Below are 12,853 nucleotides of genomic sequence, written 5' to 3' on the forward strand. Positions count from 1 at the left end.
AAGATAGATCAATATATAAACATGTGCACACATAAGAATACTTCCCTAACATTACTCAATTGTCAACCTAGATCCGTGGTCGTGCATTATTAGGGATATGAAAGTGGACGCACACGCACACACGCACGCACGCACACACACGCACACGCACACTGACCCCGTTAACCTATGTGTGTCCACTCTTCAGGTCTGCAGCCAGGAACCACTTACAAGATCAACATCTACACTCTGAATGGGAATGGACGCAGCTCCCCGTTCACACTCACTGCCACCACAGGTAATATCCATTAACCATTCAACTCTGGCATGCTCAAAAATGGATGCAAACGCCACAGCATCAAAATATGCACTCTATCAATTTGGGGCAAAATTAGAAAGTAGATAAATTCCAGTAATTCTTTGGGTGAACTCATCATTAAATGCGTACAGTATGTAACTTATACAAAACCAATGATTGGGTAAATGGCAGTACCTAAATGTGCTAACTTGTAGGTAGTAAATTCCGGACTATAAGGCGCACCGGTCTATAAGCCGCACCTTCAAAGGTGACTATTTTTTTCTTCTATAAGCCGCACCGGTCTATAAGCCGCGGGTGTTTTGATGTTTAATTACCATATGTAAGGCTTCGTGCACAGAGGGGATTGTCGGGAAAGAGATGGCTGTTTGGGGAAGCTCCCATTTATTAACATTTCAACAAAACAAAAGTCAGGTCACTAATCCCCAGACAAAATCACACATTGTGAGATGCTTAAAAATCACCATCGGCGGGAGCTGCTGTGCAGCCAAGAACACAAGTGAAATTCGTTCTCTCGTGACCTGTGGTTCTCAACGTGATGGACGATTCACCTTTCTTGTTAACAGTCCTAGTGAGAGGCAGGTCGAACGTCAAAGGCACTTCATCCATATTTATGATCTGCTCCGGTCCGATGGAATATTCCTTGATCTTTCTTTGTGTGAATTCGCCGAAGTTTGTAATTTTCTCCTGGTAGTCGGGAGGGAGTTGCTGACACACAGTCGTCCGCGCCCTGACGGACAGTCCCTTTCGTCTCGGGTTTGTGCATGATCCTTTGCTGCTGCTGCTGTTGTTGTTCCTGTCTCGCTACTGTCTCAGACATGGCTTTCAGGCTCAATCGCCGCCATCGTCGTAACACAGCCAGTTCTCCATCTTTTGAAGCATGATGTTAGATTACAACGAGCTAGTTGTGTGGCTTAGCCTTCCAAAATGTTGCTGTTAGTTTTTTAGAATGTAATACATAGAATTGGGAATGTTACATTCAATTTCATTCAGACTGTCTTACAGGCTCAATCGCTGCCTTTTTCCCCCCGGAGCGAGGGAGGAGGGAGGGAGGGTGTTTTACCGTAGTGGCTGAGAGAGAGTAGTGGCACAGTGCTCCAATCAGGTCGCGAGGCACATTTTTTGCAACATCATCCAATCAGGGTCTCGCTCTCATAATGTCTGTCTTGCTCTCGTTCTGCCTCATACCAACATCCATAGATTTTGGAGGTTCCCGAGTGGCCGTTTGCTGGAAAAATCCATAGATAAGACGCACCGTTATATAAGCCGCAGGGGGCAAAAAAGGCCAAAAAACGGGAAAAAAGCCGCGGCTTATAGTCCGGAATTTACGGTACTATTTAGTATTAGGAAGAAGATGTCTACATCCCTGTGTGATCACACGTGCGTGTGTAATAGCTGCCATTTGCCCAAATATTGGTTTTGATACGTATTTAAAGGGATATGCCAACATTTTGGGAGATTGGCCTATTTGCCATATTCCCGATAGTAAAACTAGAATGTGGATAGATGCCTTTCTCTTCCCTGTGCGAGCAGTAGAAAGTGGGTTTCACCCCTCCTGCTAGTGAGCTTAGCAGCTGAATGGTAGTAAACGGTACACGAGCCTGCCACCATTCAGTCACCAAAAATACACATTCCAACAGCGCCAGAAACACTCACATGTACATGTTGTGTATTCACCACGCAATGAAATAATCATCCAAAGTTACGGGAAACAGTCATTTTCAAAGGAAATAAATACCAGGAAGTACTGATGACTGCACACAGCGCATGTGCCTCAGGCAAACGCGGAAGTAACTTTGGTTCCACCGCGTTAGTTCTGGCAATGGATTTACTTGGAAAATGGCCGTTTCCCGTAACTTTGGATTATTATTTCATTGCGTGGTGAGTGCACGAGTACTCTCCCAAAATGTTGGCATATCCCTTTAATGATGTCTAACGGTCATTTCCCGAGCAATTCGTTTATTTGCTTTATAGTTTTTGCCCAAATTGATGGAGTGTGTATAGAGGATACATTTGCTATGTATGTATGTTTCTTATGAAAAATAACTGGCTGCTTGTTGTTTCCTCCAGCCAAACCGGTGGTCATCCCTCCCACCAACATCCGTTTCACCTCCCTGACCCCCAGCAGCATCTCCTTCACCTGGGAGCCGTCTCACAGTCCAGGCGTCACTGGCTATTACGTCACCTATGAGGAGGCAGGGGGTTACCCTCTAGAACTCACCCCCCGACCACACGCCGGACAGAGCTACGCTTTTATCAACGGTGAGTGTGGAGCATGAGATTTACATCAGCTCTGTACATACATGTGTGTACGTACATACATACATGCATGCATGCATACATACACTGTCAATATTCGGAATGGATGAGTTTGTACTGAAAAGACGTCTTTGTAGTTTGTTTTATTTAATCTTTTCATTTTGTGTTTGTTGTGTTTGGTCATAGGTCTGAAACCAGGAACAGAATACGTCATTAAGATTGTGTTTGTTGTGTTTGGTCATAGGTCTGAAACCAGGAACAGAATACGTCATTAAGATTGTTGCCCTGCAGAATGCATTGAGAAGCACACCTCTAGTGGGCAAGGCCAGAACCCGTAAGTGCACCCACATCAAATCAAAATCAAAATTAAAATCATAGTCAAATTCCTTGTACTTGGCCAATAAAGCTGATTCTGAAATCTATGTCAGAGAGACCTTGTCAGGAATTGCAATTTGGAGCTTAATTGTAATCTTATCTTATTGTGTCTGAATGTGCTGGATTGTCAGTGTATGTTATTGAATTATCTGACTGTAATGATGCATTACTCCTGCAGGCGGCGTCTGTGAGCTTCCCCCCCTGTTTAGATGGTTCTCATAAACATCAAAGGCCTTAGCCCACAGCAATACATATTTCTGTTAACAAAGCCCTCATTCAGAGTAACTATAACTACATTTACATGCAGACTCATTTATTAATATATCACTATTTAGTCTTACCTTGGGCATCCAATGCAACAATACTGTATAACAATATACTGTATATGACTTCCTTTCAGCTGGAATGGTAGATAAAGATAATAGATAAAGAAAAAGGGAAAAAAGGGAAATTACAAATCTCCTGCCGTTTTAGAGCTATGCTGCACCCTGCTGGCTTCCTTCTGTAACTGCTGTGCCTAAAGAAAAAAATCTGATGGTTGCTTATATTTTTTCCTTACCAAAGGTTGACGTTAGTATTTGTTGTAAGGAAAGATGATCTCAAGTCAGCAGTCATGGGCAACTTTACAATGGTTTCTTGCTTGGTTTATAAAGCAAAGGGTTCAGGAGTCAAAATGGACCGCAGACACACTGCTGGTGTGTGCAGTGTGTGGCTGAAGAAGGCCAGGTCGCCATTGTAAATAAGAATTTGTTCTTAATGACTTACCTGGTTAAATAAAGGTTAAAGATAAGACTTCATTGATTTACAACACAGCACTAAAACTTGCCGAGCTGTGCATTATTTCCCTGTGTACTGCAGTGTCAGAGATGGACAGGTTTCATGAGTTTCCTGTGATCATATTCACCTTATGTAGCCCCGCCCACTTGACCCAGTTGTGTTATGACTTCCTGTTCAAAACACCGTCTGTTTGACCTGCTCACTATAGTACTGTACTGTCACAGGAAGTGTAAACACAATAGGAAGTAACTGGCTGACCCCTGTGTTGGAACATAAGGTGAATAGGAGCACTGTACAAACATGCTACGAGTGCTAGCGGATCTGTACCTTTTGCTTTGCCCTGCCTGCTTCTTACAGCCAGCACACTTCTGTCTCTCGTCCAATCAGAGTCACTTCCAGATCACCAGCTGTTGGTCCCCGAGCTTCCTGTCCCTCACCGACCCAGCACCGACATCCTGGATGTGCCAGAGCCCTTCAATGACAAGAGGTGAGACCAGGCACAATCATCCTGACTGCTGCTATTATTCATTAGGCAGAACAATGCATGTACAGAAGCAGCTATTCTTGCTAAGCATTTGAATAGTCCTCACGTTTTATTCTGCTTCTTGAGTTTTGCAATCATCTGTGTTGTTCTCCCTCCCTTTCTCCATTCCTCCCTCCCCTCTACCTCTCCCTCCCCTCTCGCTCCCACCCTTCCTTGCATGTCTTCCTATATCCAGTTTCAACTCCAACCATGTCCATTTGGCTGGCACCGGTGGCCAGAACCAACCGGGCCAGCAGGGCCAGCACATCTACACCGAGTACCAGAACCTGGGCCCTAATAACGGAATCAATAGCGGGCCCAAAGAGGGCCAGAGACCCACTGCAAGAGACCCCCTGATCTACATCCCTCTTACAGGCCAAGATGGAAATGGAGTACCTTTGGTCAGGGTGAGTGAGAGTTCTGTCATGTACTTTATGCTATTGTTTAATACTGTATTCAATTATTATATTGAACAAACTACAATGTTATAATTGTCCTGTCCTTATACTCAGGGCTGTAGTGGGGCGTACACACCGTTTACGTACCTTTTTAAATACAGCATAGCGGTTACTCGCCATTTTATGATGGAAAATGCACATATTTTAAACGTAGATGTCCTTGGTCCTAGCAGGATTTTTCTTTAGGCTAGAGTGAAGCTATTCTTAGCATATTAAACTAGAACACCTAGCGCATTTATTGGTAGCAACCATGTCATGTTAGCTTCAAGCTTGTCAGGAAGGAGGCTAAATAACGCTCCAAAGTCGGGCTAAATTTTGGCGAGGGAAAAACTGGCATGGCCATTTTCAAAGGGGTCCCTTGACCTCTCACCTCAAGATATTTGAATGAGAATGGTTATTGGTACCATTCCTGGAGAACGTGGTTCCTCTCTGTTAGAGGTTGTGATGATAATAATAAAATTATATTTACATTATTTATAGGGATATGATTCGGTTTCAGTTTTCTCGTCTCATCTACTGTATCTAGTCTCGTGGGTGACTGAAGTTTATAGTTTTATCCACCTTTTTTATAAGGGCATGACATAGCCTTTTCCCCCACTACAGCCCTGCTCACTGTGTGTTTGGTCCTGCAGGTGAGCGAGGGTCTTCTGCCGGGTCTGCCCTTTGGTTTCCCCGACAATGAGACAGAGCTGCCACAAGAAGCGCAGACAATCACAATCATCTCCTGGCAACCAATCCCTCACAGCTCCGAATATGTGGTGTCCTGTAACCCAATCACACACCTGGAGGAGAGGGACTTCCAGGTACACACGCATACACGCACGCACACGCGCATGCACACACACACACACACACGTAATCGCACGTGGACACACACATTCTAATCACTTTCTCTACCCTTTCCATATAGATGCGTCTTCCTGGCACGTCCACCAGTGCCACATTGATTGGACTGACATCTGGAGCGTCCTATAATGTGATAGTAGAGGCCATGAGGGGCGGGGCTAAAGAGAAGGTTCTGGAGGAAGTTATCACCGCTGGCAATGCTGGTAAAGAAGTAGTCCACACTGACAAAGACCAAGCGCACGCTGAGATGATTTCTCTTCTATTTCACCGTGTTAGACATGGAAGCAAAGCACGCTGAACAGTGCTTCATTCTCATTTTGATTAGATTAGTTCTATCTGTGGCTGTAATGTCCTCCATTTTGTTTATTATACAGGCCAATTCGTAAAGCTTGAGTTTGATATGCATTTATCTATAGTAAATGCTTTAGCTACAGCAAAGTTAGTTGCTTGTCTAATGTTACTATAAATAATAATAATAATAATACATGGCATTTACAGTATATTGCCCTAATTATAATGCTGATTGCGTAGTGTTACATTTATAGCCATTGCATTGATAGTTGTATAGAGCTGAACAGTCACGTGACATTCCTCCATTCATTTTCTCCATTAGACATTTAGAAAAATCCTTATAGAACGAGTTTGGGAGAGAGAGGGGAGAGACGACAATTTTATTTTTTCCGCCTTTGCCATTTTTGGTTTTTGCTCCAACTGAAATGTTTTATGGTCACTCAAGATACAGTAAGTCACGGGTTGGCTTGGTTCCAGCCTTAAAACTCATCATATAAGGATTTTCTTTTTCAAATATCTATGGAGAAAATGAATGGGGGAACTTACTTCCGGGGCTGGAAACGTCACGGACAGTCACGTGACTGTTGAGCTCTATTGAATTTACTGTGATTATTTGGGGCAAATCAAACTAATTCCCGACTATGTTCTCTCTCCCTCGGTGGCAGGAAGAACAAGTCAGGCCACGGTAAAGCACATGGAATGGATACATTTGTAAACAGAGTTTTTTTCTTCCTTCCACCCTCTTACGGCCCGGCCACATCTACGCGTCGTTTGACGCGGGCTGACGCTACTGCCCATCCACTTTGTATTGGAACATGCTGCTCGACGCCTCGCAAAGCATGCTGGGAGACCAAGCGACGCGTAGCAGGCTTGTGAAGCGACAGTGGGCAACAGAGGGGGCGGGGTGGAATTTGACAAAGTACAAAGCTAGCCAATTGAGCTCGTCCTAGGACCTATCCTACCCTTCCTGTCCTCTTCCACTTCCTCTCTAACACCAATTTTCAAAGAAGCAAAGTAAATCTAGCAGCAGCTAGCTTGGGAGCTAGCTGCTGCTTCCGGATTTCCACGCCCACCAAGCGTCAAGCGTCCATAGAGCCAAGCGTCAGCCCGGGTCAAATGACGCGTAGATGTGGCTGCACCGTTAGTCCCAGGTGACCTCCCCATGTCTGGCAACCGCGACGTGTGCTACGACACGTTCACACACACCTACCACGAGGTGGGCTCCGAGTGGGAGCGCATGTCTGACACGGGCTTCAAGCTGTGGTGCCGCTGCCTGGGCCTGGGCAGCGGCCATTTTAGGTGTGATTCATCCAGTGAGTGGCAGCTTTACTAACCCCATCCCAGCATGCTTTGCAGACACACCATAGAAGTCCAATGATTCTATGTGATTTACTTGAGGAATTTATATAAAGTGGAGGAATGAATATGTCTCAGATTTTGTATAATTTCATTGATTGGGCTGAAAGTGAGGAATGGAAGCACGTGCATTAGCATGGTGGACCCCCCGATCTGGCAATAGTATATGGACAAAGCATCTGAACATCTACATCCTGGTGCTGATAGGTCTTATATGGATCAGGAGAACCAAAATTGTATCTAATTAAAAAGCTTTTTTGATTGATACTTATTGCATTTTATAAATTCCTTCACTATAGTGCAAAACTGCATAGAACATGGACTGTAATATTCTATGCTGAGCAACACAGTAATATAATCTGAGCATGGGCAGCCTTGGCAGGCAATAATTAAATTGTTAATTTACAGTAAATTGCTCTCTATTTTTGTATCGGATATACTATAATGTGCAATGATATAGTTCTATACATTATTTTATATATATTATTCATAATATCGGTATGGTGATTTCCATACCCTGTATATCATATAGGCTACTGTATGGAAACTCAATATATTCTGCCTGTGGTCTGCCCATGTTAGCCTCTCTGCCATGTTTGTAAGCAGCAGTGAAAACATTGCAGTAAGAGGGGATAGCTGCTAGCTAAGCTAAGCTAACTGGCCAGCCTCGGTCTGTTTTTTGTATTGTCCATATCGATAACCTGACGATACCAAAAACTGAGACGAGCAATTGAATATGAAAGTCATATATTCAAGGTAATCGCATGGACTGGGTATGTGTGCGTGTACGTGCGCGATGGGTTCTATTCCACTGGGAACTAATGTACTCTCTCCTCCACATCAGGAGTGATTTTGCGAATGTAGGTTCATTGTGGAGGATGTGATGTTAAAATATGTGGATAGAAATGTGTGTTGCAGAATGGGAATGTTCATTACAGTACCTTGTGTCACATTCTGTGTGTGACTATGATGTGAGTCTTTCTCCTCAGTGGGAACGGGAAACGTTTGAAACAGAATTTAGGTTTGGGGGACGCTCTCATTAAATAATATCTTCTCCCCTTACATCATTATCTACTCCTCTTTCACCCTTCTCTCCCCACACTCCCTTGATCCTCTCTCTCTGTCTCTTTTTCTTCTTCCTCCCTCCTTCAGAGTGGTGCCATGACAATGGCAACAACTACCGTATCGGCGAGAAATGGGATCGCCACGCGGAGAACGGTCACATGATGAGCTGCACCTGCCTGGGTAATGGCAAGGGAGAATTCAAATGCGAGCCACGTAAGTCAAGACTGGTACACGTACGCGCACACACACACACACACACACACACACACACACACACAAGTCAAGTCTATTTTAAGCCCTACTTCACAACAAGCATGTCTCGGAGGGCTTTACAGAGAATATGACTAGCTAGGTCTAGCTAAGCACTATTAATAAACAATCTTATGTTAGAGAGAGAAGGGAGAGAACAGGACAAATAGGGTATACTGGGGCTGGGCGATACAATTGAAATCAATATCACGATAATCATAAGGATCTTTCTCGATATCAATATACTGTATATCACAATATGGTTCATGTAAGCACGTTAAATAATCAACTTATTATCATATATTATTATTGCCTAGCAATTATCACACACACACACACACATTTCAATTCATTTTCAATGACAGCTGTCCATTGTTGTCAGGCAGCGCTGATGACGCGCCCGTCTCCGGCAGATTTCCATCCGTTTTGATGGACACAAAGTTCAGAAACAAATAGATACACACGCTGGTGGTTCACACTCATCCTGTATCACAAGTGTTACTGTTAACGTGTCTTTCGTTCGTTATGGTTCCTTAATGATCTCAAATTGGTTTGTGTACTCCAGCATTATTCATCTTGATGCAATATTGTGTCTTTGATGCATGTCCTCCAGATGAGTCCACGTGTTACGACGACGGCAAAATGTACCAGGTGGGAAATCAGTGGCAGAAGGAATACCTGGATGCCATCTGTACCTGCACCTGCTATGGAGGACAACAGGTGTGTGTGTGTGTGTGTGTGTGTGTGTGTGTGTGTGTGTGTGCGCGCGCGCCTGTGCGTGCGCGAGTGTGTGTGTGTGTGTGTCAGATTGGACCAGTGTCTTACGTATCTTCCGAGGACATAGTAGAGAATGTGCTGACATTAGGAGTTAGGCAACAGGTTATCTGGTAAGTCAGAGCTTCCATAGACCTCTCTGAGACACTCTGACAACGCGACCTCTGGCATAGTTATGGCACAAGGGATACAGTGAGGTGACATTCATCATGAAACCGTACATTCCCTGAGCTGACCCCAGGTCAGCTCTTAATACATAATGTTGAATTTTCTTTCTCTCTGTGTGTGTGTGTGTGTGTGTGTCAGAGGTGTAGTGCTGAGAAGTGGGGGAACGCACCTATATGGGGAACACCTGCACACGCACAGGTCCCAACAAAGCGCCCCCCCCCCCCCCCCCCCCCCGCACGCACACACGCTAACGTTCACGCAGCCTATTCATTAATTAATCGTTCGGGGGGCAATCGCTTATATCAACGAATTAAATGAGCAAACTCACGGATTCCTCAAGTGCTGCAAACCACTGTCACTGACACACGACTAACTTGTGTCCTCTATAAACACTGCAGAAGCCCGTGACATTTGCAGCTCTGAAACTAAAATATGTATATGGGCACAGCAGAGCAGACTCAGTTATCAACACAAACAGCTAAACAATCTCTCAACCAGCGATCACACAAGTTGCACAACTGGCATCTGGCGATGCAAATTGCAATGGGGTGATTAAGGCTAACTTTTGATTCAACCGCGTTGAAAAGAAACACGCTTTTAACATTGTTTCTTCATGCTTGTAAACGTACCTTTTTAGCAGCTGGTCCGAAAAATTAAAGGATGTTTGGCTGCCTTTTTCATCTTTACTTGTTATAGTGAGGTACTGGTGGAAAAAAAAATATTTTGATGCTGAAAAAGCCAGTATGTTTCAGTATAGCTTTTATTAAACTGAGGTTTCCCCCGCGCTGTAGCTAGTTAAGGTGGAATGTTTCCTTTTCCTTCAAGCCACGAGTTGATGCTGTGTGAATAATTCAGCCCACCTTAAATATAGTTAAGGTGGAATGTTTCCTTCTCTCTTCAAGCTGCGAGTTGATGCTGTGTGAATAATTCAGGCCACCTTAAATATAGTTAAGGTGGAATGTTTCCTTCTCTCTTCAAGCCGTGAGTTGATGCTGTGTGAATCATTCAGCCCACCTTAAATATACCGTAGTTAAGGTGGAATGTTTCCTTCTCTCTTCAAGCTGCGAGTTGATGCTGTGTGAATAATTCAGGCCACCTTAAATATAGGACGAATGACAACGTTGTCAAGTTTCACTCGTTTTATTGGCTCGACATGCACACACACTGACGCACACAAAACACCCCTTGGAGAAGTATGGGAACGCCGTTCCCACGCGTTACATTGGGACTACACCACTGTCCTCCTCGCTGTAGGCTCCTAAGCTCCTTCTTCTAAAGTGCTTTGGGCTACACTGTTGTATGAACTGTGCTATACATTTGATTTTAAGCCTTCTATAGGGATTGGTTAATCAGCAGACATTGTATATGTGTGCTTAGAGAGACTTGAAAAGACAAGGGTTCAAATCCCCATGTTGACAACACTCCCTTACTGAAGTGCCCTTGAGCAACACACTGAATCCCAGCCAGCTCCAGACTCTGACTCTCTGAGCTCTCTGTGGAGGGAGGGGAGAGTAATATTTTTATATTATATATAAAAATTATTATAGAGCTTATTTAACTACCAATATCAATGAAGTATCACATTATATTGGTTTTATGCTTAAAACAACAAGCCATTCAGTGGCCACTTGTGTTATAGTACATTATAATATTCCCACAATATAGGGACTTGTATTTTGTCCATGGTACTTAATAATGAGCTTATGGTAGCCTTATAGTATGGTATTTCTTATGTATATTTGCTTTACTCCATTATGCTCGATGATATTTTGAAGCTTTCAAGTTTCCTGTGATGTTAGCATAGTATTCTATTCATTTTGATTATATGAGTATAGTTCTTTATTCATAAGAGTAGCTTTGCTTTCCCTTGGAGTTGAGTGGACTTCAACCCTTCCAGATGTTTATTTATTTATTTTGTAGCTGTAGTTTAGACCCCGGCTTGTCTTTAAGCTCTCCTAAATAGCCCCAAGAAACTTGATCTTCTCAGGTCCTGATCCAACCAGTTCTAGGGACAAACATCTCCGCGCTGCAGCAGCTCTGGCCTGGACTGTTTGTCTGACAGTATTTGTTGGTGATGTTGGAGATGGTCATGCTTCTCAAACTGTTTCTCACAGATGACGAGTCCCTCTACATCCAGCAAGCGGTCATATTCATTGAAGATGCCATACAGGTAAAGGCATGACCAGACGCACACATGCAGTGTTGGGCAAGTTACTTTCAAAATGTAAGATACTACATATTACTAGTTACTTTCATTTGAAAGTAATATGTTATACTTTACAATATTACTGTCTGTGTAGACTTATTTATTACTCTACTTTTGCATTACTTTCACCAAAATAACAGCAGTAGCAGAATGACATCCCCGCCTCGGAAACATGCTGAAAAATAATTTCAACCATCTTGAAGTCGGTGTAAACTGTACAAAATTCTAAATGTTATTGTTTTCCTTTGTTATTGTCATCTAAGTGGTTATTTGCATAAAAACCACACAATTTGATGAGGAAATTATTATATCTTTATTTAAATATGTGCTTTGATATATATATATAAAAAAAAAAGTAACTCAATTTGTAACTTGTGTTACTTGACAAAGTAACTGGTATAAATTACTGCAATCCTATTGGTAATAAGTTATATTACTGAGTTACTGCTAAAAGTAATATATTACATGTAATATGTTACTTTTGTAATGAGTTACCCCCAACACTGCACACATGACATAATATAATGTTTTGACTGGGGTTAGGCACGTCAATGGGTCAAATATATACGGTGCCGATCATAACAATCATAATCATAATATCTAAACAGACTTGTACTCTGTGCTGTTTTTTGTTGAACTTGTACAGTATCGGTCGATCAACCACCGGGTCGATGCCAGATCGCTGCGTCTGTATCGGTGGTACTACTCAAAGATATTCCAGTGGTAAGTTGCAGTCATTCTACTCATTTCTCTCTGTTAGCCTCTAGCTTCTCTGTGCCGTGGTTCACAATTTCTAACAACTGCTCAGTCGGCCAGGGGGCAGGGGTGGTGTTGTTTATTAAATTGTACTGGGTTTAAAAGTGAAATAAGTCTGATTTTTCCTGCCCCATATCACAAAATGACCATAATATATGTTTTACTACGCCAGCTGCTGAGTACAGTAAACTCCCCACCCATTGGAATTCCAAGACTGCAACACGTTCACGCCCCTTCCCTGGGGGTTGTCGAAATGCATTCTGGGAAATGTAGGATATCACTAACTGAAGTAGTTATGAGCAGTGTTGGGCAAGTTACTTTCAAAATGTAATATACTACATATTACTAGTTACTTTCATTTGAAAGTAATAAGTTACTTTACAATATTACTTTCTGTGTAGAGTAACTCATTACCTATTACACTACTTTTGCATTACTTTCACCAAAATAACAGC

At 42.9% G+C, this 12,853-nt stretch overlaps 1 protein-coding gene across 1 annotated transcript in view; it reads left to right on the forward strand.

Annotated features, from left to right (window-relative positions):
* LOC310796737 (two pore channel protein 2-like) overlaps positions 1-12,853 on the forward strand; it is a gene marked incomplete at its 5' end in the record, with an annotated part of 42,363 nt that overhangs the window by 3,814 nt on the left and 25,696 nt on the right. The window contains 12 exons of the mRNA XM_083658973.1: positions 188-277; positions 2,366-2,557; positions 2,799-2,888; positions 4,064-4,193; positions 4,426-4,636; positions 5,320-5,490; positions 5,598-5,736; positions 6,970-7,137; positions 8,333-8,458; positions 9,108-9,185; positions 11,551-11,606; positions 12,289-12,365. Of these exons, the coding sequence (XP_083515099.1) occupies positions 188-277; positions 2,366-2,557; positions 2,799-2,888; positions 4,064-4,193; positions 4,426-4,636; positions 5,320-5,490; positions 5,598-5,736; positions 6,970-7,137; positions 8,333-8,458; positions 9,108-9,185; positions 11,551-11,606; positions 12,289-12,365 (1,528 nt within the window). The remainder of the gene's footprint in view (positions 1-187; positions 278-2,365; positions 2,558-2,798; positions 2,889-4,063; positions 4,194-4,425; positions 4,637-5,319; positions 5,491-5,597; positions 5,737-6,969; positions 7,138-8,332; positions 8,459-9,107; positions 9,186-11,550; positions 11,607-12,288; positions 12,366-12,853) is intronic.

This window comes from Poromitra crassiceps (genome assembly GCF_964638095.1).
Source record: "Poromitra crassiceps genome assembly, chromosome: 23".
Classification (NCBI taxonomy): domain Eukaryota; kingdom Metazoa; phylum Chordata; class Actinopteri; order Beryciformes; family Melamphaidae; genus Poromitra; species Poromitra crassiceps.